Source organism: Hyla sarda, chromosome 5 (genome assembly GCF_029499605.1).
Source record: "Hyla sarda isolate aHylSar1 chromosome 5, aHylSar1.hap1, whole genome shotgun sequence".
Classification (NCBI taxonomy): Eukaryota; Metazoa; Chordata; class Amphibia; order Anura; family Hylidae; genus Hyla; species Hyla sarda.
In genome coordinates, this window is record NC_079193.1 from 22,434,448 (window position 1) to 22,456,091 (window position 21,644).

At 39.9% G+C, this 21,644-nt stretch overlaps 2 protein-coding genes across 3 annotated transcripts in view; one reads left to right on the top strand and one right to left on the bottom strand.

Moving 5' to 3' along the window:
- The window catches only part of CASD1 (CAS1 domain containing 1), an 83,606-nt gene extending 68,346 nt beyond the window's left edge, over positions 1 to 15,260 (top strand). The window contains exons 19-22 of one of the 2 annotated variants that reach the window (XR_008843797.1): positions 11,959 to 12,049; positions 13,042 to 13,179; positions 13,498 to 13,707; positions 15,125 to 15,260. The gene's annotated coding sequence lies outside the window, so the exon portion shown is untranslated. Of the gene's footprint in view, positions 1,278 to 11,958; positions 12,050 to 13,041; positions 13,180 to 13,497; positions 13,708 to 15,124 lie in introns of those variants that run through there. The other variant, XM_056518998.1, reaches the window with a different exon arrangement.
- COL1A2 (collagen type I alpha 2 chain) overlaps positions 6,027 to 21,644 on the bottom strand; it is a 29,015-nt gene continuing 13,397 nt past the window's right edge. Inside the window, exons 19-51 of the mRNA XM_056518999.1 lie at positions 21,575 to 21,628; positions 21,344 to 21,451; positions 20,237 to 20,290; positions 20,049 to 20,147; positions 19,896 to 19,949; positions 19,251 to 19,349; positions 19,110 to 19,163; positions 18,717 to 18,770; positions 18,549 to 18,602; positions 18,409 to 18,462; positions 17,859 to 17,903; positions 17,612 to 17,710; positions 17,024 to 17,131; positions 16,877 to 16,930; positions 15,278 to 15,331; positions 15,123 to 15,176; positions 14,986 to 15,039; positions 14,783 to 14,890; positions 14,507 to 14,560; positions 14,360 to 14,413; positions 13,496 to 13,657; positions 13,051 to 13,158; positions 12,653 to 12,760; positions 12,160 to 12,213; positions 11,957 to 12,064; positions 10,525 to 10,578; positions 9,833 to 9,940; positions 9,382 to 9,435; positions 9,182 to 9,289; positions 8,840 to 9,083; positions 8,458 to 8,648; positions 7,867 to 8,109; positions 6,027 to 6,905 (exon numbers count right to left, since the gene is read on the bottom strand). Of these exons, the coding sequence (XP_056374974.1) occupies positions 6,759 to 6,905; positions 7,867 to 8,109; positions 8,458 to 8,648; positions 8,840 to 9,083; positions 9,182 to 9,289; positions 9,382 to 9,435; positions 9,833 to 9,940; positions 10,525 to 10,578; positions 11,957 to 12,064; positions 12,160 to 12,213; positions 12,653 to 12,760; positions 13,051 to 13,158; positions 13,496 to 13,657; positions 14,360 to 14,413; positions 14,507 to 14,560; positions 14,783 to 14,890; positions 14,986 to 15,039; positions 15,123 to 15,176; positions 15,278 to 15,331; positions 16,877 to 16,930; positions 17,024 to 17,131; positions 17,612 to 17,710; positions 17,859 to 17,903; positions 18,409 to 18,462; positions 18,549 to 18,602; positions 18,717 to 18,770; positions 19,110 to 19,163; positions 19,251 to 19,349; positions 19,896 to 19,949; positions 20,049 to 20,147; positions 20,237 to 20,290; positions 21,344 to 21,451; positions 21,575 to 21,628 (3,057 nt within the window). The 3' untranslated portion in view covers positions 6,027 to 6,758. The remainder of the gene's footprint in view (positions 6,906 to 7,866; positions 8,110 to 8,457; positions 8,649 to 8,839; positions 9,084 to 9,181; positions 9,290 to 9,381; positions 9,436 to 9,832; positions 9,941 to 10,524; positions 10,579 to 11,956; positions 12,065 to 12,159; positions 12,214 to 12,652; positions 12,761 to 13,050; positions 13,159 to 13,495; positions 13,658 to 14,359; positions 14,414 to 14,506; positions 14,561 to 14,782; positions 14,891 to 14,985; positions 15,040 to 15,122; positions 15,177 to 15,277; positions 15,332 to 16,876; positions 16,931 to 17,023; positions 17,132 to 17,611; positions 17,711 to 17,858; positions 17,904 to 18,408; positions 18,463 to 18,548; positions 18,603 to 18,716; positions 18,771 to 19,109; positions 19,164 to 19,250; positions 19,350 to 19,895; positions 19,950 to 20,048; positions 20,148 to 20,236; positions 20,291 to 21,343; positions 21,452 to 21,574; positions 21,629 to 21,644) is intronic.

Sequence of the window (21,644 nt, forward strand, 5' to 3'; positions counted from 1 at the left end):
AGTACGGTTGAAAAAAAGACGCATGTCCGTAAAGCTCAACCTACAGTTTTATAGGATAGGACATTTTGGTCTGGTTTGGTACGAAATAAACGATTTCTAAGTCAGGTTGTCAGAATTTCTGAATTATGGGATGTCTGATTAATTTTTTTTTAAATAAATTGCTATTCTGTGTAACTTTCATCATGATCCTTAAAGGAGAACTCCAGCCAAAACTAACTCATGCCCTATCCACAGGATAGGGAATAAGTGGCTGATTGCAAGGGGTCCAACCACTGGGAACCCCCCCCCCAGCGATCTCCAGAACGGGGCCCAACAGCTTGTGCTGCAGACGACACCTGCTCCATTCATTTCTATGGGAGTGTCGAAAAGACCCGAGTACAGAACTTGGGCATTACCGGCGGTCACATAGAAATGAATAGAGCGCGTGCCGTCTACACATCGACAATACACGCTCGTATCCACTGCGATCTGCTACTTATCCCCTATTCTGTGGATAAGGGATAAGTTTATTTAGCTGGAGTTGTCCTTTAATATCATGTCCTGCAAAGTCTCACTTTGCAGATTATATACATAGTAGATGGCGACTGAAAATAAAATAGAAATTTATCTGATTAAATTTTTTTAAATTAAATTGTAATTTTTTATTTTTTTTCAAAAACAGCATAACTGTGTCTGGTTTAGTAGCGCAACCCCATGAGTTGGGTAAAGGAACTCCGCTGCAATACCAGACCCAATCAACAATTTTAGGACACCTGATGTCATTTTATATCATAGACCAGTGTTTCCCAAACAGGGTTCCTCCAGCTGTTGCAAAACTACAACTCCGGGCTTGCAGGGAGTTGTAGTTTTGCAACAGCTGGAGGCATTCTGTTCTGGAAACACTATCCTTGACTGTCATGTACAGAAGTTTGCCTGTGCAGCTCTCTGGAAACTTTGTATGGAGTGCACTTGGTTTCTTTAGGGTTGCGCAGCGTAGACGATTATATTTTTTGATACTGTAGTTATTTGGGTGGTTGAAGAAGTTGACGGCTGCTGTCTGAAGATGATTTTGTGAACTTTGGGTTTTTCCTCTTGCAATACTATTTTGGGGGTTCTCGGCTTGTTGTGAATGAACGTTGTCAAGCCTAAAAGTGTAGGATGTGCTAATTTTTTCTGTTATTTATAAATGTGTGCATGTGTTTACATCCTGTTTGGCGTTATTCCTTTAATTTATCTTTACGAATTGTATATTAAGTATCTGGGAAATGATGAGAAAATAAAAATCCATTTTAACTTCGTTTTGCTGCTTTGTCGTAAATTTAGTATGACATTAATGACAATCTGTTTAAAGACTCGGTATATGGATGACATCCATAACGTGGAGTAATCGCGTAAAGCCAGAATGATTTCTTTATATACCACAACACATTCCGCAGTGCTTTGATAGAGCTTTTCATAACTCCAATTAGCCTCTTCCCCATTGGGGCTCACAATCTAAATTACCCTATGTTTTTGGATTGTGGGAGAAAACCTAAGCACCTGGAGAAAACCGATGCAAACATGGGAGAACATACCTTGCAGGTGTTGTCCTTTGTGAGATTTGAACCTAGGATCCGACCATTGCAATGCAAGAGTGCTAACAAGAAAGCATGAAATCATACTGCCTCGGAACAATCGAGATGTCACATGAGCAAAGGTATGAGATGAACAGGTAGACATTATAGTACTAAAAAAGGGAACTTTGATGTAGAACTGACAACATAGACATTCTATGAGTACTGTAACCAACAACTACGTGATAACCACTATATGGAAGGATTGAGTCAAATGGTGGATTCATGCAATGCCACCGGTCTCTTCAAGTTTCCAGGGACTTGGATGGGTTTGAGAACCTCATCCTCAGTTTAGCCCTGCACTGTATACAAGTGTTGAGTGTATTATCTGTTGCATTGGCTTTATGGTCATCTTCATCGTTTTCATTTGTCATGGTCAGTACTACAAGTTCCAGTGACATATGCCTCTAAAATTTTTTATCTGTCAGAGAAGGACAGTTCTGAGTTAACTCAGACAACTACCAGTGAGCCCACTCATAGCCCACTTACTGGTGTAGAAACTCACGCCGTGCAGCTTCTGAGGTTTTAAAAACCTTCAAAAGTTAGAAAATTTCACAATATTGCAGTGATGAAAAACCTCATAGTTTTTACTCAGCTCCTCAGAGGCTGAGCTGATGTTGTGTATGTGACCACATAGCAGGCATAACACAGGACCGGCCCCTAGAAGTTCTAGCCTGTCCAGGGGCCGTCAGCATGTAGACCTTTGCAGGTGGGAAGATGGGTGCTAGGCTCTGAGAGGTCAGTTAGGCGAGCATTGTTTAGCAAGTGCTTGTAATTTAGGGGTGCAATCTTTGAGGGGCTGATATTATGGCGGGTGGTATCAAGTAATTCTAAATAGAGTGTAAGGTGGGGGCTCCACAACGGAAATAAAAAAAAAAAATTGTACATATGTTATGCCCCAATAGATAGGGACCCGCTGTGCCACTTACCGGTTATACTTTGGGCCAAACTTGAGAGCGGAGTCTAAGGCTAGGTTCAGACTACGGAATTTCTGGGCAGAAAATTTCCGCCCGTAGATTCAGCGTGCGGCCAGCGCTGACTGAATCAATCTCCAATAGACTACAATGTGTTCTGCGAGTATTTCCACTTGAAGAATTAGCAACGCCATTCTTCAGGCGGATATTTCCAAGTGGATTTTCCATTCATAAATTCCGCTTCACAAATTCTGAAGTGTGAATTTGTGAACGGAAACCATTCACTACACTGAAATTGCAGGCGGAAATTCCGCTTGCTAAAATGTATAAAGCGGAATTACAGGCGGAAATTCCGTAGTCTGAACCTAGCCTTAGTGTTGCCCAGGTCTTAACCTTTATTCCACTCCAGAATACAGAAGCTTGACTTTAGCTGCAGGAGAAACACCAGGTCGCTACCCCAAGAGTGGTCCCGGTTAAGTGGCTACCTACCAGGTAGGCCAGAATGCCTCGGGGCCAAGCATCATTGATACAGGCTAGTGGGGTTAGCTGACACTATAGATGATATTAGCACAGCAACAGAGTCTGATAAAGCAGTGTGTATTGGTGTATACCTCAGCTGCAGCTCTTAAAACAGCAGAGCTGGGAAGCTCAGATGATGCCAAGTATATCAGGCTTGATCAGCAGACATAGTGACGATCTGGGTCATGCACTGGAGAATCGGACAAGAACCGAGGGATCAAGGTGAGGCAGAGTCAGGTAACAGACTTGGTCAGGATTGCAGGACCACAGGAGAACAGACAGACACCGTTGCTGTGAAGATACACAATTGTGCTCAGGCACCACAGTAAGCAAGGAGAGCTCTCATGTAAGTGGTGGCAGGGATTGTAGGACAGAAATCAGGGACACGCGCTGATCCTTAAAGTGACAGCACGGGTGCGGCCCCTATGGGGTGCGCCAGAAACTTGCTGCCTATGACAGCGCAGAGGAGGAGTCCAGAACCTACAGCAAGGCAGGAGAACCGAGCATGCGGCTTTGCTGTGGTAAGCAGCAGAATGAGCTGCACGCGGTGTCTACCAACTGCCAGCGTTACAGCAGACAAGTCACTAGACACAGTAAGCTTGATGGTTTCAATGTACAAAAGTGGCACAAACACTTTGTCGTTAAGGCTTGAATAATGCATCTAGACGGTTCAGGAATGCCATCAATAATAATCTCTTACAGAGGCCTAAAGGACTGTGAGATGCGCCTTTTGTCCCTTAGAGGATCAGAGTGGGCCCAAAATAGCTGTTGGCTCCCGCATCATCCATCTCTGGTGCTCTGGGTCTCTGAGAGACTAGCCTCTGCCACAGCCTACCTCTTCTCGGTGTTCTTTACAGCTTTGCCCCAGCCACTTGTCTAGGTTTTCTCAGTGTCACCATGGGTCTTTGTGACTGATTCCAGACAGAATCCTCTCCTGAATGCTGATAGATGCGTCCTTATAAATGTGCTCAACACTGTGCAGATCAAATACGGTCCCTAACCCAATGTCAAAACAAAATCCAAGTCCTTCTAGACAAAGGTATTGTCTCCAAGAGAACAGACCACTAACTTGTAACCAGGAACGTCAGCAACACAACATAACCTGAATTTGACCCGAATCACGTCTCCTCTCATCTGTGGTAGCTAAGTTCACACTCTGCAGTGACTATTCCATCTTGGCCGGTTTTAGGCCCTTTGACAGCCAGTTGTCACTATGCACTGGGTGTTCTTCATGTCCTTGGCTCACAATATGTTGGTCAGCTTATGGACTGTCCAGTCCTCTCCTCTGCAGAACCTCTGCCATGGTCTGTCTTACCCCTCTGCCCACTTGCTTGCTGGCCCACTCTACACACTGTCAGAGCAAGGCTCCCTATCTCCATATGAGATCTCACCAAACACTCTCCTCAGGATGTGCCCCCTCTTACACTATACAGGTTCCCCTGGCACTTCTTTCTCTCAGGTGACATTAGTATGACTCCCTTCCCAAGCATTCATTTTTTGTTTGGTAGCGCCATCTATTGGAAATAAATCTATGTGTAGGATTACATGAAAATAGTAACAATAGTCCTACCTCCCTTACAGTAGTTATATTCTTGTATATAGGAGCAGTATTATAGTAGTTATATTCTTGTATATAGGAGCAGTATTATAGTAGTTATATTCTTGTATATAGGAGCAGTATTATAGTAGTTATATTCTTGTATATAGGAGGCAGTATTATAGTAGTTATATTCTTGTATATAGGAGCAGTATTATAGTAGTTATATTCTTTTATATTGGAGGCAGTATTATAGTAGTTATATTCTTGTATATAGGAGCAGTATTATAGCAGTTATATTCTTGTATATAGGAGGCAGTATTATAGTAGTTATATTCTTGTATATAGGAGCAGTATTATAGTAGTTATATTCTTGTAGATAGGAGGCAGTATTATAGTAGTTATTTTCTTGTATATAGGAGCAGTATTATAGTATAGTTATATTATTGTATATAGCAGGCAGTATTATAGTAGTTATATTCTTGTATATAGGGGCAGTATTATAGTAGTTATATTCTTGTATATAGGAGGTAGTATTATAGTAGTTATATTCTTGTATATAGGAGCAGTATTATAGTAGTTATATTGTATATAGGAACAGTATTCTAGTAGTTATATTCTTGTATATAGGAGCAGTATTATAGTAGTTATATTGTATATAGGAACAGTATTATAGTAGTTATATTCTTGTATATAGGAGCAGTATTATAGTAGTTATATTCTTGTATATAGGAGACAGTATTATTGTAGTTATAATATTGTAAATAAGGGGCAGTATTTTAGTAGTTATATTCTTGTATATAGGAGTAGTATTATAGTAGTTATATTCTTGTATATAGGAGACAGTATTATTGTAGTTATATTATTGTAAATAAGGGGCAGTATTTTAGTATAGTTTTGTTAATATGAGGCAGTATTGTAGTTATAGATTAGTATATAGGGGCGGTATTATAATAGTTATATATTGTACATAAGGGGCTGTATTATAGAAGTTATAGTTTTGTGAATGCCAACTCCGATAATCACCGGCCCTAGCAGTGTCCTGTCTTAACCAGTGAGTGGCTGAGCGAACAGGTCCTGCACCAATCGAGGGAAGATCAGGGCACCATTCAGAGCCAACAAGAGCTGTGGGGACCAACATGATAGTGTAAAATAGTCCAGTTATATGATGCACCCTAAAAGATGCTTGAATGGTGCAATGCATCATGCCCCAAACCCCCCCCCCCCCCCATAAAGAACATATATAGAGACAATTTTTTTTGTTTCAATCTATCTTTGGTACCAATCGCTCCCATGTACTTTGCAGAACTGTGTAGATTGCTCTAGGTCAATAGATACTTCTAATTCTTGGTTTGTTTTACTAATTTTCTTCACTACATTCATTACTCACCTCCGTTCCCATACTTGAGAATCAAAGCGCTATAGTCTATCAGCGAAAACTTTACTCGCCAACATTATTTGGTCACGAACATTGGACATGCTTTATTTATCACACTTTACAAACAACTCACATGTACAAAAACAAGAACAAGAGACAATGGCGCCTCCATAGGCCCAATCGATATGACCGTTTCGGTAAGACAAAAATCAGTGACCACCTGATTTACGGCTTTGGGCAGACATTCCACTCTTTCTTCTGGTATTTTATGGAGACTTATTCCCCCCAAAAAAACACAATACAACTTAGTACAGAAAAGTGGGTGGTATTCTTTATTAGCACCGTTTGGTTCAAGTACCATAGTCATCCCCTCTGTAGGACCGCTTCCTTTTCTTAGCACCACTTTTGCGCATACTCGCCAGAGCCTTGGGGCATGATGTCGCTAAAACCTATGCAAGCCACGGTTTAAAACTTCCTCCGTGGTAGATATTCAAAGGCCACAAAGATGCAAGCTTTCACGTTTTTTATTCAGATTTTTTGAATTTTTTTTGTTTTACAAAATGCTGACATTTTTTTCACCACAACTCGATGTTACGATCGTGAAAGATTTCCGTATCTTCTTTGGTACGTATTAGATTTTCATTGCACGATGCTCCTTTTTAAAAGAAAAATTTCCTTCTCTTGCCCAGAATCTATGTAAGTAGATGTTTGGAAACGACACAGAAATCGAAAGATGTCAGCTTTCGGTATTAAAAAAATAGAGCAATATGGCAAAGAGAGGAACGTGTCTTAAGTTAGTTTGTTTTTATATTGTTCATTTATTTGAAACAGACTGGGCCAATGTCTATTCCAAACTCTTGGTCGGCACCACCAATGTCTAAAGGTGCAATGTCCAGGAGGGGTAAGCGTGATGGTTTGTTAGTTCTGTATTCGATGACTGTCTTGCCCCATTCTCCTGTACGTCTCTGTAATGAAAAGGTACAGTAAATCATTAGATGGCCTCATATACAGCAGTATTAATAGGGGACACGGAATACCTCTTTGCCTGGTCAACTGGATATACTTAGTCACTGCAAGACTTCTACCAGTCAAAAATGTATGGTCCATTCTATCGATATGCTTTGAATGTGTATAGAGGGAAACCCTGTGAATAGTACTGATGATAGCTGTGCAAAATGTACTGTCGCCACTACTACTAGCCCTACACAGCCCCACATTTCCTGCCTTGTCCATCAAGTTTCATACGATATTGCTACTTTTACTGCTCCTAGTAGCCTTACTACTACTCGCCCTACCCAACTGCACATCTCTTGCCTTGTCCATCAAGTTGCATAATGTAGTGCTACTTTTAATACTACTTCTACTAGACCTACACCGCCGCACATCATCTGCTTTGTCCATCAAGTTCCATACTGTACTACTACTACTACTTTCTGCTACTAATACTACTACTAGCCCTACACAGCCCCATGTATCCTGCTTTGCCCATCAAGTTCCTTACTGTACTGCTATTACTACTACTACTACTAGGATTCTTCTTTCCAGGGAACTGCATTGTCAGCAAACTAATAGAGGGGGGTATTGACCAATGGGTCATGGAAAGCAAAGGGGAAATAAACACCAGACCCTTCTTACCTGGGGGAAGGGGGCAAAAAATAGGAGGCCTATTTTGCTATTTGCTATGGGACCCTCCTTTCTTCTACATATACCTCTGGATAAATATAAACCTGAAGCCTAGCATCATATCATACTTTTTAGGGGAATGGGGACACTTCTGATTCATAGTGAGTTTATTTGGACCCAAATTAAATTTGAGGACTTTTATTCATCTTTATTGACAGTAATTTTGTGTAGAGAGGTACAAGGTATCATCTTGAAAGGATGTAGCACTACAAAGTCTTTTGTAAACCAGCTCGATGGACTTACCGTGCAGCCGTCTTCAAGAACGCTGAATGTGAATCTGCTGTTGCCCTCTGCTCTGAGTTCGACGTCGTTGGATCCCTGCAGGACGATGGCCTTCTTCAGGTTGCCAGTCTCTCCGTCCATATAGGCAATGCTGTTCTTGCAGTGGTAGGTGATGTTCTGAGAGGCATGGTTAGCCAGCAGACGCATGAAGGCGAATTGAGTGGCCATATCCTTGGAAGTGATGCCTTCATCGTTGTATTCGAACTAGTGAGGACAAAAATAAAAATAGAAAAAATTATTAAATTACATTTGCAACATAATCTGAAGACAACCCCTTTATTTACATTCACTGGAAATTATTGGGATATTATATATGCTGCACCATATAGAACAGTGTTTTCTTGGAAATATATGGGGAAATTATGTGGTTGGAAATTACGATAAAAATTGCCAATTGCTTGTGGCTCAGGGTATTATTTTCTATTAAAACATCCGTTTAGTTATATAAAATTTAAAGGGATTGTCCATTTTAAGACAAAATATAGTGGCTTATTTTAATTAATACAACTTTTCTCATTTTTGTGTTTACAATTTAAAAAAAAATAGTCTTACCTGTGTCCCGCCGTTGATGGTTTCACCGAACCAGATGTGCTTCTTCTCCTTGTTGGATTTGTTGATGTACCAGTTCTTCTGTGGAATGCTGTCTGGGTTGGAGTGGATGCAGGTCTCACCGGTGGAGAAGTCGCAGAATACTCTGATGGCATCAGAAGTGCAGCCTTGGTTGGGGTCAATCCAATAGAATCCTGTAGTGAAAAATCATTGGGATAATTAATTTATTTTGGACAGCACCTTTACAAAGTTTCTAATATGGTAGAAGGTATGCACATTCGTTTTTGTTGGCTTTCTACTCAAGATGACGACCCACAGACTCAATAAGACAATAGAGATGACAACCCCCTATTAGCTACATATAGGTGGGTATTTGGTTACATACCGCTAGTCCAGTCTGGGTGGCTGAGTCTTAAGTCACGGCAGGTGCGGGCTGGGTTCTTTCTTGAGCCTTCTGGGGTCAGGATGACCTCGATCTGGTTATTCAGAGATTTCAGAGTAGCATCAACTTCGTAATCCTTGGGTCTGCGAGCAGGTTGGTCAGCTCTGTAGTATTCACCGCCTTCAATTTCATATCCACCACCAGATGTACCAGGGTGGCCAGGAGGACCAGGGGGACCAGGAGGACCCTATGTAACAATAAAAGCAATCATAACCCAGGATCAAAATAGATATATGGAATATACATATATAAAAGGAATTGAACTTCTATCAAGGTGCTACTTACAGCGGGACCAGTGAAACCAGGTGGACCACGGGGACCAACTGGACCAATGGAGCCTGGGTGTCCAGAACGACCCTCTTTGCCTGGGGGACCAGATGGACCAGAAGGACCCTGAAAGAAGGAATGATTGAAGTTTTTGGAATCCATTTTAGAAAGATTCAATTGAATGGTTATTGTTTATCATGTTGATCTAATTTACTTACACGGGGACCAACTGGACCAACAGCACCAGCGGGACCAGTCTCTCCTGGAGTACCCTAAATGGAAAGTAAAAAAAAACAGACATGTTACATTTACACCTTCAGTAACTGTGTATAGACATTATTAGGCCCCATTCACATCATTTTTTTGCTCTTTGCCTGATGTTTATGCTTAGAGCACCAGAAAATGCAGAAAAGTGCTTACAATAGTGTACACTTTGTTAGCTTAACTTCTGTATATTTGGATGAGAAAACATAGACTACCAAATTTTTTGATAATCTTAAAAAAAAAAAAGTGAATGGAAAATAAAAAAATAAATGATATGTTTTAACATTACTAAAATGTCTAAAATGTGCCTGATGTATGCAATAGATGAGATGTGAATGTGGCCTTAATATTCAACCATAATGAAGATTGAAAGTAAAAAAATTTATTGCAGGTGTATTTACTCACAGCGGGACCGGGAAGACCTTGCAGACCATTGTGTCCTTTGCGACCATCAAGACCTCTGCCTCCTCTCTCACCAGCTTCACCCTTGTCACCACGAGTACCTTGGGGACCCTAATAAATACAGAGTGATGTTAGCCAAGCCTAGGAAAGCACCAAGACTATCCTCAATCTTCATCTTCAGTCTTACATAGCTATCAAGGTCACCTGGTGGAGTGGACAGGAGGTGGATAAGGGGATAGGGGGGAATGCTGAGATACAAGGGGAAGGATGTGGGTAAACCTTAGAACTTTGTTTCACCGTATAGTTTGTATCAGTCTGGGTCTGAGTGTCCAGACTCTCACCAATGATGAGAACGAGTGGGGTGAGAAGTGGGCTACCGCATGCCCTTTCTCTTTCCGTTTTGTGTCTATGAGACTAGGACAGCCCCATTAACTTACATTGTAAGTCCCTCCGGGTCACGTGACATAGAACCAGGAGAGAATGCTCTAAGGCCGTACTTCTTCCTGCTCGTTCTCATGATCGGCCAGGGTCTCAGACACCGCAAGATCAAAACTTTTGATATGATCGGAACTTTTTTTTATTTAACAGGTGCACTTAAAAATTTTATACATAAAACATAAATAGCATAAACAACTCCTAATAGAATCATGACTCTGAATCCTATTATATGTTGATGTACACTAAAAGATACTTACAGAGGGGCCTCTTGCACCAGCAGGACCAACTATACCAGAAGGACCAGAGGGACCCTAAAGTAGAGAAAAAAATATTTGGAAAATATAAATCATACAGAAGATTTTAGTGGATATTTTAAATAAATCACAACTCCTTTAATGCTAAGAAAGCCAATCGGTAAAAAGAGTAGATTAACAATCAGGATGAATGGCTATAAAACGTTACTGATAGAAACCTAAGACAGGTGGAAAAGAGTATGACTGCAGGACCTGACTACACAGGATTTGTTTGTAGTCTGTTACCATGGAGACACACAGGTCAGCATGGGAGCTGTACACACAAAACAGTTGGAAATTTTTAACTATATTTCCAAAGTAGCTTTATTTTTCATTTTAGATGCATCAGCACACACACACAAAAAAAAATATTATGTAGCCCATAGCACGGGTTGTAATTTTTTTTTATTAAAAACAAGTTTTAACCTAAAATGTAGGAACATAAAAAAAAAAAAAAAAAACACATACAGTGTATAACCTATTTTCAGCTAAATGGAAGTTTTGGGCCTCGTATTTGATTATATTCTACAATTATCTTATAATATGACCACCATAAAAGTCATCCCGCTGCTTTCTATGACAAGTGTGCAAAATAATTTTTCTGAATCTGTGTGGAGAAAAGTAAAATGTGGCATAATGCTCTGTTACTATCCTTCTATGGGAGAGTATGTGGCTGTCCATAGGTGTCATATGGCGGTATGTAGAGTAGGCCTAAACTTCAATAATACTAAGCTGTTGAAAACTTACATTAATTATATATATATATATATATATATATATATATATATATATTATAAATATAATAATAATAGAAAATACGATGACATTTCAGGCTAGGTTCACACTTGTGTTGTCTTTTGCCTTCTACAACAACAAAATAAAGAAAAAATGGCATCATCAAATCAGTTGATGTAATCTCATTTTTTAAAAAGAATGGTGCCTAATGGGTCCCACTGACTTTAATGGGGTTATCCAGCAATAGAAAAAGCGAGCTAATTTCTATTGGAAACAGCACCACCCCTTTCCTCAGGTTGTGTGTGGTATTGCAACTTGGCTCCATTCATTTCAATGGAACTGAGCTGTTAAGCCACACACAACCCAAGAAAGGGGTGGTGCTGTTTTTGAAAGAAATCAGCTCTGATTTTCTAATAGTGGCTAACCCCTTTAATGGGATCCACTGGGTTTTCCATCATGGTGTCCAGCATTTTTTTTTTGGACAGAACCTGCAACGAGGAATCGACGCAAGTGTGAACCCAACCTAAAGGAATACGTTATGCAAAAATACATTGACCTAAATTTGGCATTTGGTTGTCCCCTTGTAGCCTGAAATAAACATATAGCCAACAAGTTGAGATGTCCTAACCTAAAAGTGTAAGGCCACCAAATTTCTACTTACAGGCTCACCACGGCTTCCAGATTTACCAGCAGAACCGGCAGAACCAACGGGACCAGGAGCGCCAGCAAGACCAGCGGGGCCAGTGTTACCAGGGTATCCACGCTCTCCCTAAATATCAAGACACCAATAGGCTTAATGCTTTTTAAACAGAGAAATCAATATTGTTCTTCATATATGGGAAAAAAAAAAGATGTCCCACTTACCTTTTGGCCGGAGAGACCATCACGACCAGGAGGTCCATCATTACCAGGGTGGCCCTAGAAGAAAATAATGGCATTTGGTTTTTGAGAAGATGCAGATCCAGAAATGAATAACATATATAGTGAGTAGAGGCCTAAGTAAATCATCAGGGTTGGGTCTCGGTTGGAATAAATGGTGGGATTGGGTCCTCTAGATTTATATAAGAAGAACCAGGGACATAGATCAAGGATGAATAATAGGGTATGAATACTTTTGAATCTATTATACATAGAGAAGTCATTCTTTGTCTTAGATGAGGATTTACTGTGATGGCAGAAAGCATTGGGAACATATAAGGATATAGGTGGAAAAGGGACATGAGTTGACCACGTCTGAATACTCCAGATATCGAGAGGTCACATGATACTATATATATATATATATATATATATATATATATATATATATAGACCTAACAATAAAGACATTGCACGGGGTCGAATACATTTTACTTACATCACGACCGGCTTCACCAGCATGGCCAACGGGACCAGGAGAACCAACGGGACCAGATGGACCACGGTTACCTGCAGGACCGGCAAGACCAGAAGGACCTGTCTCACCCTATTCAAAAGGGGAAAAAAAAGAAAATGAATTATTTTATTTTTGGTCATGTTAAATTTTCGCAAGATTTATCTATGCACATAGACATTAGGATAAGACTTTAAAAGAGTACTCTGCCCCTAGACATCTTATCCCCTATCCAAAGGATAGGGGATAAGATGTCTAGGGACAGAGTACTCCTTTAAAGTCTAATCTGCTGGGGACCCCCTGCAATCTCGGCTGCAGCACCCCAGACATCTGGTGTACAAATACTAATACAGCTATTTTCTTTTCAATGTAAGGTTACTTACGTTGTTACCAGGTCCTCCAGGAAGACCGCGCTCTCCTCTTGTACCGGGAAGACCGACAATACCACGTGCACCAAGAACACCAGAGGGACCGGAAGCACCAGGGGAACCCTGTGGTCCAAGAAAAAGAAGGTAAAAAACTTGTGAAGAAAAGGTATAGTAAATAAAGAATGTTTATATCCTACAGACCGACCACTCATGGCCTGTAGGGTATACAGTAGGTCATTTAAAATACTATATTTTAAAGACTTTATGTGATATAATAAAAGAAAGAAAAATGAGGTAAAAAAAAATTAAGCAGAACATTTGTAAATTGTATGTAGAAAACAATAAGAAAAGTCAATAAATATCATCGGCAACAATACAGTTCTTGACAATCTATTTGTGGGATTCAGCTTTTTTAAACTACTTTTCCCTTAATATTAAAAAAATGTATGTTGCTACTTACAGGGCTACCAGATTCTCCAGAAGGACCTTTGTCTCCAGCCAGACCTTGTGGGCCACCATGACCTTGCTCACCAGGACGACCTACTGGGCCACTGTCACCACGTGGGCCTCTTGGACCATCTTTGCCAGGGAAACCAGTTGAGCCAGGAGGGCCACCAATACCCTATATGAAAAAAAAACAGATATGATCTGTAGATACAGTTATTCTATAGGGTATGTAATGTAGACACTAGATGATAAGTCAATGCAATATTGTAATATATATAGATGGCCTACAAACTATGAGGGATGGAGGTGTACCTACTACCTAACAGCAAATGGCGATGGTGGCCCTCACACCTGCAGGGCATGTCTCATGACTGGTCGGGTGCAATGCAGACAAGTCTATTTAAGTGATGATGCATACACCATACTATGTGCATCATTGCTCACTCACGACTGTATATTCGCAAAATATTGATGGAAAGCAAGTCAACCAACAGTTAGTGCAAGGTAGAGAAAAGAGTCTAACATGTCTAGTAAGATACACCAAATGTTTGATACAGTATGGACCATCATGGTAAGTTTGAGGGGTGAGAACTGTTTCTCCTTGTGGAGATCACTAGCTGGCATAGGGAGTTTTACAGGCCAGACAATGCTCGCTAGGAAGTATGCAAATAAGCCCATCTATCTGGAGAAGAGCTAATTTGCATACTGTGATACATTTGGCATAGCTACTGTCTAAATTTAGGGCAGTATTAATGTCATGTCGATAGTATTGTCCATCTCTAAGAACCCACCAGTGGTAAACTTGGATGGAACTATTCTAGTTTTTTTTTTTTTATAGTTACAACATGTATGTCAAGTTGAGGTGTTGACAACTTACAGGGGGTCCGGGGGCACCAACTCTTCCAGCAGGGCCAGGGAATCCAGTTGCACCCTATGGTTCAGATATAAACATATTTATATAGTTAATCCTTTATAAAAAGCGTTATGATAATCCTAATATATGATATCCATAGTGTTGACTTACAGAGGGTCCACCATCACCACGAGCACCAGGGGCTCCAGCAGGTCCATTGGGTCCCTAAGTAGAAGACAAAAAAAGTTGTTAACCTTTCAAAAGGAATCATATCTAAAAATAACCTTTTTGGTGAGCAGCTTGTGCTCTTTGATGCTGAATCTTCAAGATTCTGGGTCACCAAGCCACCAAAGATAGTAGCTGTGGTCTAGTAAGAGCAGCAATAGAGCTATCTGGTCTATAACCTCTTATCATGTTGCCATAATTCTGTAAGTTTTGGTTACTTACGGCGGGGCCGGTAGATCCAGCAGGTCCGATTGCACCGGGAGCACCAAGTTCTCCTTTGACTCCCTTGGGGCCTCTCTCTCCTTTAGCACCATTATGACCAGCAGCACCCTAGCAGGATGACAAATAGTATTATATTAGTCCATTTACTGACATTGGGTATATTTAGAACCAATGTAAAGTATATAACGAAACCAATGACTTACAGGAGGTCCAGCAAAACCAGTAGCACCAGCAGGACCAGCTTCACCACGTTCACCCTGTAATGGAAGAAAATGATCAGTGTTAGCTTTTTTTGCTTTTTGCGTTTATTGCTTAATGGTTCATAATGGATGTCACTTACAGGAGTACCACGGGGTCCAGCGAGTCCAGAAGGACCAGAGGGTCCAGATTCACCCTAAAAGAAGTTAACATATATAAAGGCAAGAACAGATAGGGATTGCAGCCTCGTACTATGTCAGAATTGGTTCTTCTATTGTATTCAGACAACATCCTTACCCTGTCACCGGGACCTCCAGCTGGACCTGGGGCACCACCAGCACCGGCGGGACCCTATATAAAGACAAACAGCAGAACAATGTCAGAACAGTGGAATCAGATATAGGTAATAAGGGAAAAACAGGAAATAGTAATAGATGATTGTTTTTTAACAGGTGTTGATGGGATCCTTCATGGTCAAAGACATGACAACTATTAATGGTGAATACTACAAAGAAAAGAAAACTGTATATGCAACTGGACTGCAAAGGCCAGTAGGCTGCAATTCACATCACAACCACTGGGTGTATTCATTTAGACAAATGTGGCATAGACAACCCCCGACAGAGTAGTGCAATTCAAGTTTAATGTATATGATAGATGATGGGATGCATATGATAGATGATGGGATGTATATGATAGATGATGAGGTGTATAAGATAGATGATGGGATGTATATGATAGATGATAGGGTGTTATGATATATGATAAGGTGTATATGATTAATGAAGGAGTTTATATGATATATGATAGGGTGTATATGATAGATGATAAGGTGTATATGATATTTGATGAGGTGTATATTATGAAGGGTATATGATATATAATGGGGTGTAAATGATAGATGACTGGATGTATATGATATATGAGGGGGTGTATATGATATATGATGAGGTGTAAATGATAGATGATGGGATGTATATGATAGATGATGGGATGTATATGATATATGAGGGGGTGTTTATGATATATGATGATGTGTATATGATGAGGTGTATATGATATATGATGAGGTGTAAATGATAGATAATGGGATGTATATGATATATGAGGGGGTGTATATGATATATGATGAGGTGTAAATGATGAGGTGTATATGATAGAGGATGAGGTGTATATGATAGATGATGGGGAGTATATGATATATGATGGGATGTATATGATAGATGATGGGATGTATATGATTAATGATGGAGTGTATAAGATGGACGATAGGATGTATATGATAGATGATGAGGTGTATATGATAGATGATGGGATGTATATGATATATGATGGGGTATATATGATAGATAATGGGATGTATATGATTAATGATGGAGTGTACTGTATAAGATGGACGATAGGATGTATATGATAGATGATGGGATGTATATGATATATGATGAGGTGTATATGATAGATGATGGGGAGTATATGAGGAGAAGTATATGATTAATGATGGGGTGTATATGATTAATTATGGGGTGTATATGATTAATTATGGGCGGTATATTATTTATGATGGGTGCATATGATTATTCATGGCGTGTATATAGTAGATGAGGGGGTATATGATTAATAATGGGGTGTCTATAATAAATGATAGGGTGCCTATGATATATGATGGAGTGTATAAAATATATGATGGGATGTGTATGATAGATGAAGGGGTGTATATTATTATTGATGGGGTGTATATGAGAGAATCATGATTGGGTGCATATACCATAGAGCTGAGTGAGTTGGGAAATGGTGCATACTACATAGTGTGGGGTCATATAATACAGAGTTTGGAAGGGGTACATTTTAGAAAGCATTGATTTTGGGAAAATCAGAGCAAATTTTCAATATACTTACACGAGCACCATCTCTTCCGGGGCTACCATAATCTCCAGAGTTGCCAGCATCACCCTATGGATCAAATAGACGTATTTAAGATATTCATGCAATGTTATTCCAAAAACTAAGTGTCATTTAATATGTCTATAATTTTTAATAAGTCACCTTTTCGCCCTTGCCTCCTGGGGTTCCAGCTGTACCTCTCTCTCCTGGGATTCCAGCAGGGCCTTGGGGTCCAAGAGCGCCGTTCAGACCAGCGGCACCAGGCTCTCCCTAGACACAGCCATCATATTATGTTACTTTATCCATGGAGAAAACATTGTATTATCAATGAAAAGAGGGCAAAGCTAATTCCCAATGTTATGCCTAGTGTGGAGCCGAGGGGGTGGAGCACAGCACAGAACCCACTCTTCGTGTTCTTTCAATCCCCTTGTCACGCACCTTCCCTTTAGAACCTGCACTAGGCATATCACAGTACACAACAAATACTGCCCTCAAACTCGTTCCCATCCCTAATAACATAATCTATGTAGTGTATCTGACATGGCTTCCCTAATGAGGATCTTGTTCTATCACCCCCATCTTTATGATCACACATCATTGTTAACTGAGTGATTCTGCATCATGGAGTCCCCTTATGATCCACTTATAGTTGTGTTGACTTTGAATGAATTACTTTGTATTACTATTTATGTCCACCAAAAAGTTACATTTGGACCCATTTCTAAATGTAAGAATAAACTGCAGAATTACTTTGTTTCCATCAGTTCCGGGGGCACCAGATGGACCACGGGGTCCGGTAATACCAGCAGGTCCAAGAGATCCACTCTCACCAGGGGCACCACGTTCACCCTGAAAAGCAAATACAGAATTAGTTTTAAGTATATGGAAAATTTATACAAAATATCTTTGCAATGGACTATGGAGCCAATGTGGACATTATACATACATATACAAGATGGGGATATATATATATAGCAGAAGATATCTGGATACTTACTCTTGCACCAGCAACACCAGCAGGGCCAAAATCACCAGGGGCACCCTAGATGAATACAGGAAGAAATTGTTTTAGATGCGGTAAGGGTATCGAAAGTCAAGGATCCTGCAAGAAACAATCTGTAAACATTAAGTCTAAAAATTATTTGTCATAGAGGAAATTACTACCTAAATTGAACAACTATTCTGAGGTCACTTGGTGGGCAGTATGGTGGTTCAGTTGTTGGCACATGGGTGCTGTGTTTGGACACCATCTGCATGGAGTATGTATGTTGTACAAATGTTTGTGTGCATTTCCACAGGGTTTTTGATTTTCTCAAAAACACGCTGATAGGTAATTGGCATCCAAGGAAATGTACCCAAGTGTGTACATGTCCGAGACAGGGAACTGAGATTGGGAGCCCAATTGTACACCGGGACAATGTCTGTACAGAGCTAAGGAATATGTTGCCACTGTATAGGCAATGGAAAATAAAGATGATCAAAATTTACCGAACCCAAACTTAAGTGTCTACTTGGTGATTGTAAATGAACAAGAACTGGCAACTTACTCTTTCACCGGGCTTGCCAACTTCTCCTGGAGGACCACCGGGACCTGGAAGACCCTATTGAAACACAATCAATAAATTGGTAATATCTGTATACATGCATCTAGGGCAGCTTCTTAATATTGTATTTAAACAATTCTTACCTGGAAGCCTGGGGCACCAGATGGACCTTGTTCACCCTTTTCTCCTTGAGATCCCTATAGAACAAATACAGAAAACAGGCCTTATCTCTGACCTCTAGGCAGAAAAATGTTTTGTATTATGATGCATAGCTGGGTAGTGCAATAACGGTATTAGAAACTTTAACTTACAGTAAGACCAGCAGGACCTTGAGCACCATTGTTTCCATCGGGACCTGGGGCTCCCTAAAAAAACACACATTGAAAATTACACATCAAAATTAAAGCAAAAAGCTTGACTTTTTGACTTGAGGTCTTATTCCACTTTAAGAACATTAAGCTTTATGACTTACATAGAGAGCATGGGCCTAAAATAGCAAGTGGTTGTTGTGTTGCCAGCAAATAGTAAAAATGCCTTACCAAAGTGTTAAAGTGTGGCATCTATGTGGCACACTTATCAATTATATCTTAAGTCTATTATAGATTAAGTCTACACTGTTTATAGACTTATAGGCCTTTAGTTTCATATATGTCTTCATAAAATGTATCACTTTAGTCATTTGTCTTTTTAGATATTGTACTTACTCTGTTTCCAGAAGGCCCTTGGCTTCCCTTCTCTCCGTTCTTTCCGGGCTCACCCTGGGCAGAGATAGTAGCATTAGTATCGGTTATGGTTCTACTGTCTTCATTTACTTCCCTCTTATGCTATTTCCATAGAATACTTACATTTGGACCTTTGGGTCCAGGGAATCCAATGCTACCAGGTTCACCTCTGGGTCCAGATGGACCTGCAGGACCGGAACGACCCTCAATACCTTGGGGACCCTTACATGGAAGACAAAAAATGCTGAATATAAAGAACATATGCAGTAAAATCAAACCAATAGATGACATGTACCAGGGAATGCTATCTACACCTTAATTCTGGTTCCTCAACTACGGTGAAGAAGCAAAAGTATATAAACCCTATGAAGTGGAATACGTAACAAGACGCAGGCTGCAATTATAGCAGGGACACCTAATTCTTACTTGATAGGGAATGCTTCCAGTGGATAAAATCCTTTTCTTCATGTTTCTGGCATCTTACACGTCATATCATGGTCATGACCAGACATGGTCTCCGTGCCGCCAGTGGACTTAACCTTGTTATACTGCACACCTAACTATTACCATTTGTAATTTTTTAGGGGCCAAAAAAAGCTTTGCGCTTCCTATTTCCTACTTTGCATCTAACCTAACATCCAGGATAAGGCGCAGATTAAATATGTACATAAGACAAAGTTTGTTCACTAGACAATAAGATTTCTGATCTCTTCAGTGGCTAACCAATGTCTACAAAGACCTATAAAAAGTACTATTTAATAAACTTACAGCAAGACCTTCTTTGCCTTGAGGACCAGGACTTCCAGAGAAGCCGGGAAGACCCTAAAAAAATAATAATTGTGATTAGAACATTTATTAAATTTACCTTGAATTTTTGAAAGGATAGGTCAGGCCTATTGATTTGTAAAGAAATGAACGTACTCTTGCTCCAAGAAGACCAGGCTCTCCAGGGCGTCCAGCATCTCCATTGGGACCTCTTGCTCCGGGAGGACCAGAAGCACCACGGTTACCAGCTGGGCCCTAAATAAAATATAAGTATGAATTAAACTGGTTTTGAGTGGGTAGATATATTAGGTAATAATATAAACATTGAAGTGAAATTAACTTACAATGCCGCCAGCTCTACCATCAGGTCCAGGCAGACCACGAGTTCCAGGAACACCCTAAAAATTAACCAAGACACAAGTAAGAAATTGATGACATAGTTACAGACATCCAATAATAGAGAGACAATACTTCTCTCTGGACTCCACCATATGTATTTCTACATTCTCAGTGGGCAGAGGGGATTATACCACTGTTAGACTCCTATCCCACCTTGCCTTTTCTCCCATAGAAGCAAAAGATAAAGCATGCTGGAATGTAACAGGCCCGATTCTTCTCCAATATTTCCCATTAGGACAGAGTCAAGATGTCTACTAATACACGTACACAAATTTGGCAGGTTTTGTTGACTTTCCTCTATTGTGTATGGGTACCCTTAGTTACTCGTTAAAGATTAGGATAAAGATGCCATGATAGCACTGACCACTCCTGACCATTCTCAAATATTTCAATAAGTGGGGGATTCATGTTTTATTATTGTCAAAATACTTGTTTATTATATTTTTAACCATACACTTCCAATGTAATCTGGATGACTATAAAAGATGTGTTGCATAATGAAAAACATCATTAATGAATCGTTGACCGTTCTCATAGTAACTATTTGGGCTAAAAAAAGGTTTTATTCACAACATATTTGTGTATTATATGGTTAACTTTACATTTCCAATGTAATCTGAAGTATAAGGATACAAATGTGTCACACAATAAAATGTGTCGTCAATGTAACGTCGACTATTCTCATAGTGAATATTAAAATGCGTCAGGTAACCCATACTGCCTTATAAGCAACATATTTGTACATTATATTTATAACCATACATATCCAAAGTAATCTGGATGAGTATAGATATACAAACGTTTCACACAATGTAAAGTGTCGTCAATGTATTGTTAACCATTCTCATAGAAAATATTTAAATGGGCCAGATAGCCCATAAGGCTTCATTAGCAACATGTGAGTGTATTATACATCTAACAATACGTATCCAATGTAATCTAAAAGAGTATAAATATACTTATTGGTCACACAGTGAAAAGTGTTATCAATGTGATACATAAATCATGAAAAATCTATTTTATGTTATTTATATCAGTTATAAAATACTTACTCTAATTCCAGCATTTCCAGCGGGACCAGAAGATCCAGCCTCTCCATTAGGTCCTCTCTTTCCTTCCTCTCCGGGAGGACCAGCGGGGCCAGCGTTACCAGAAATACCCTGTATTAAAAGACAAAAATGTCATGAAGAACAAGCTATGGAATGGTTTATGAATTAATCAGAGGTCAGTCCAAATGTAATTGTTAAAAAAAAAAAAGGCCTAATTTGATTTTTGATACTTACAGGTTCACCCTTTGCTCCAGTATCTCCCTTAGAACCAGCAGTACCAGGATCTCCCTGTGATAAAAGTGTT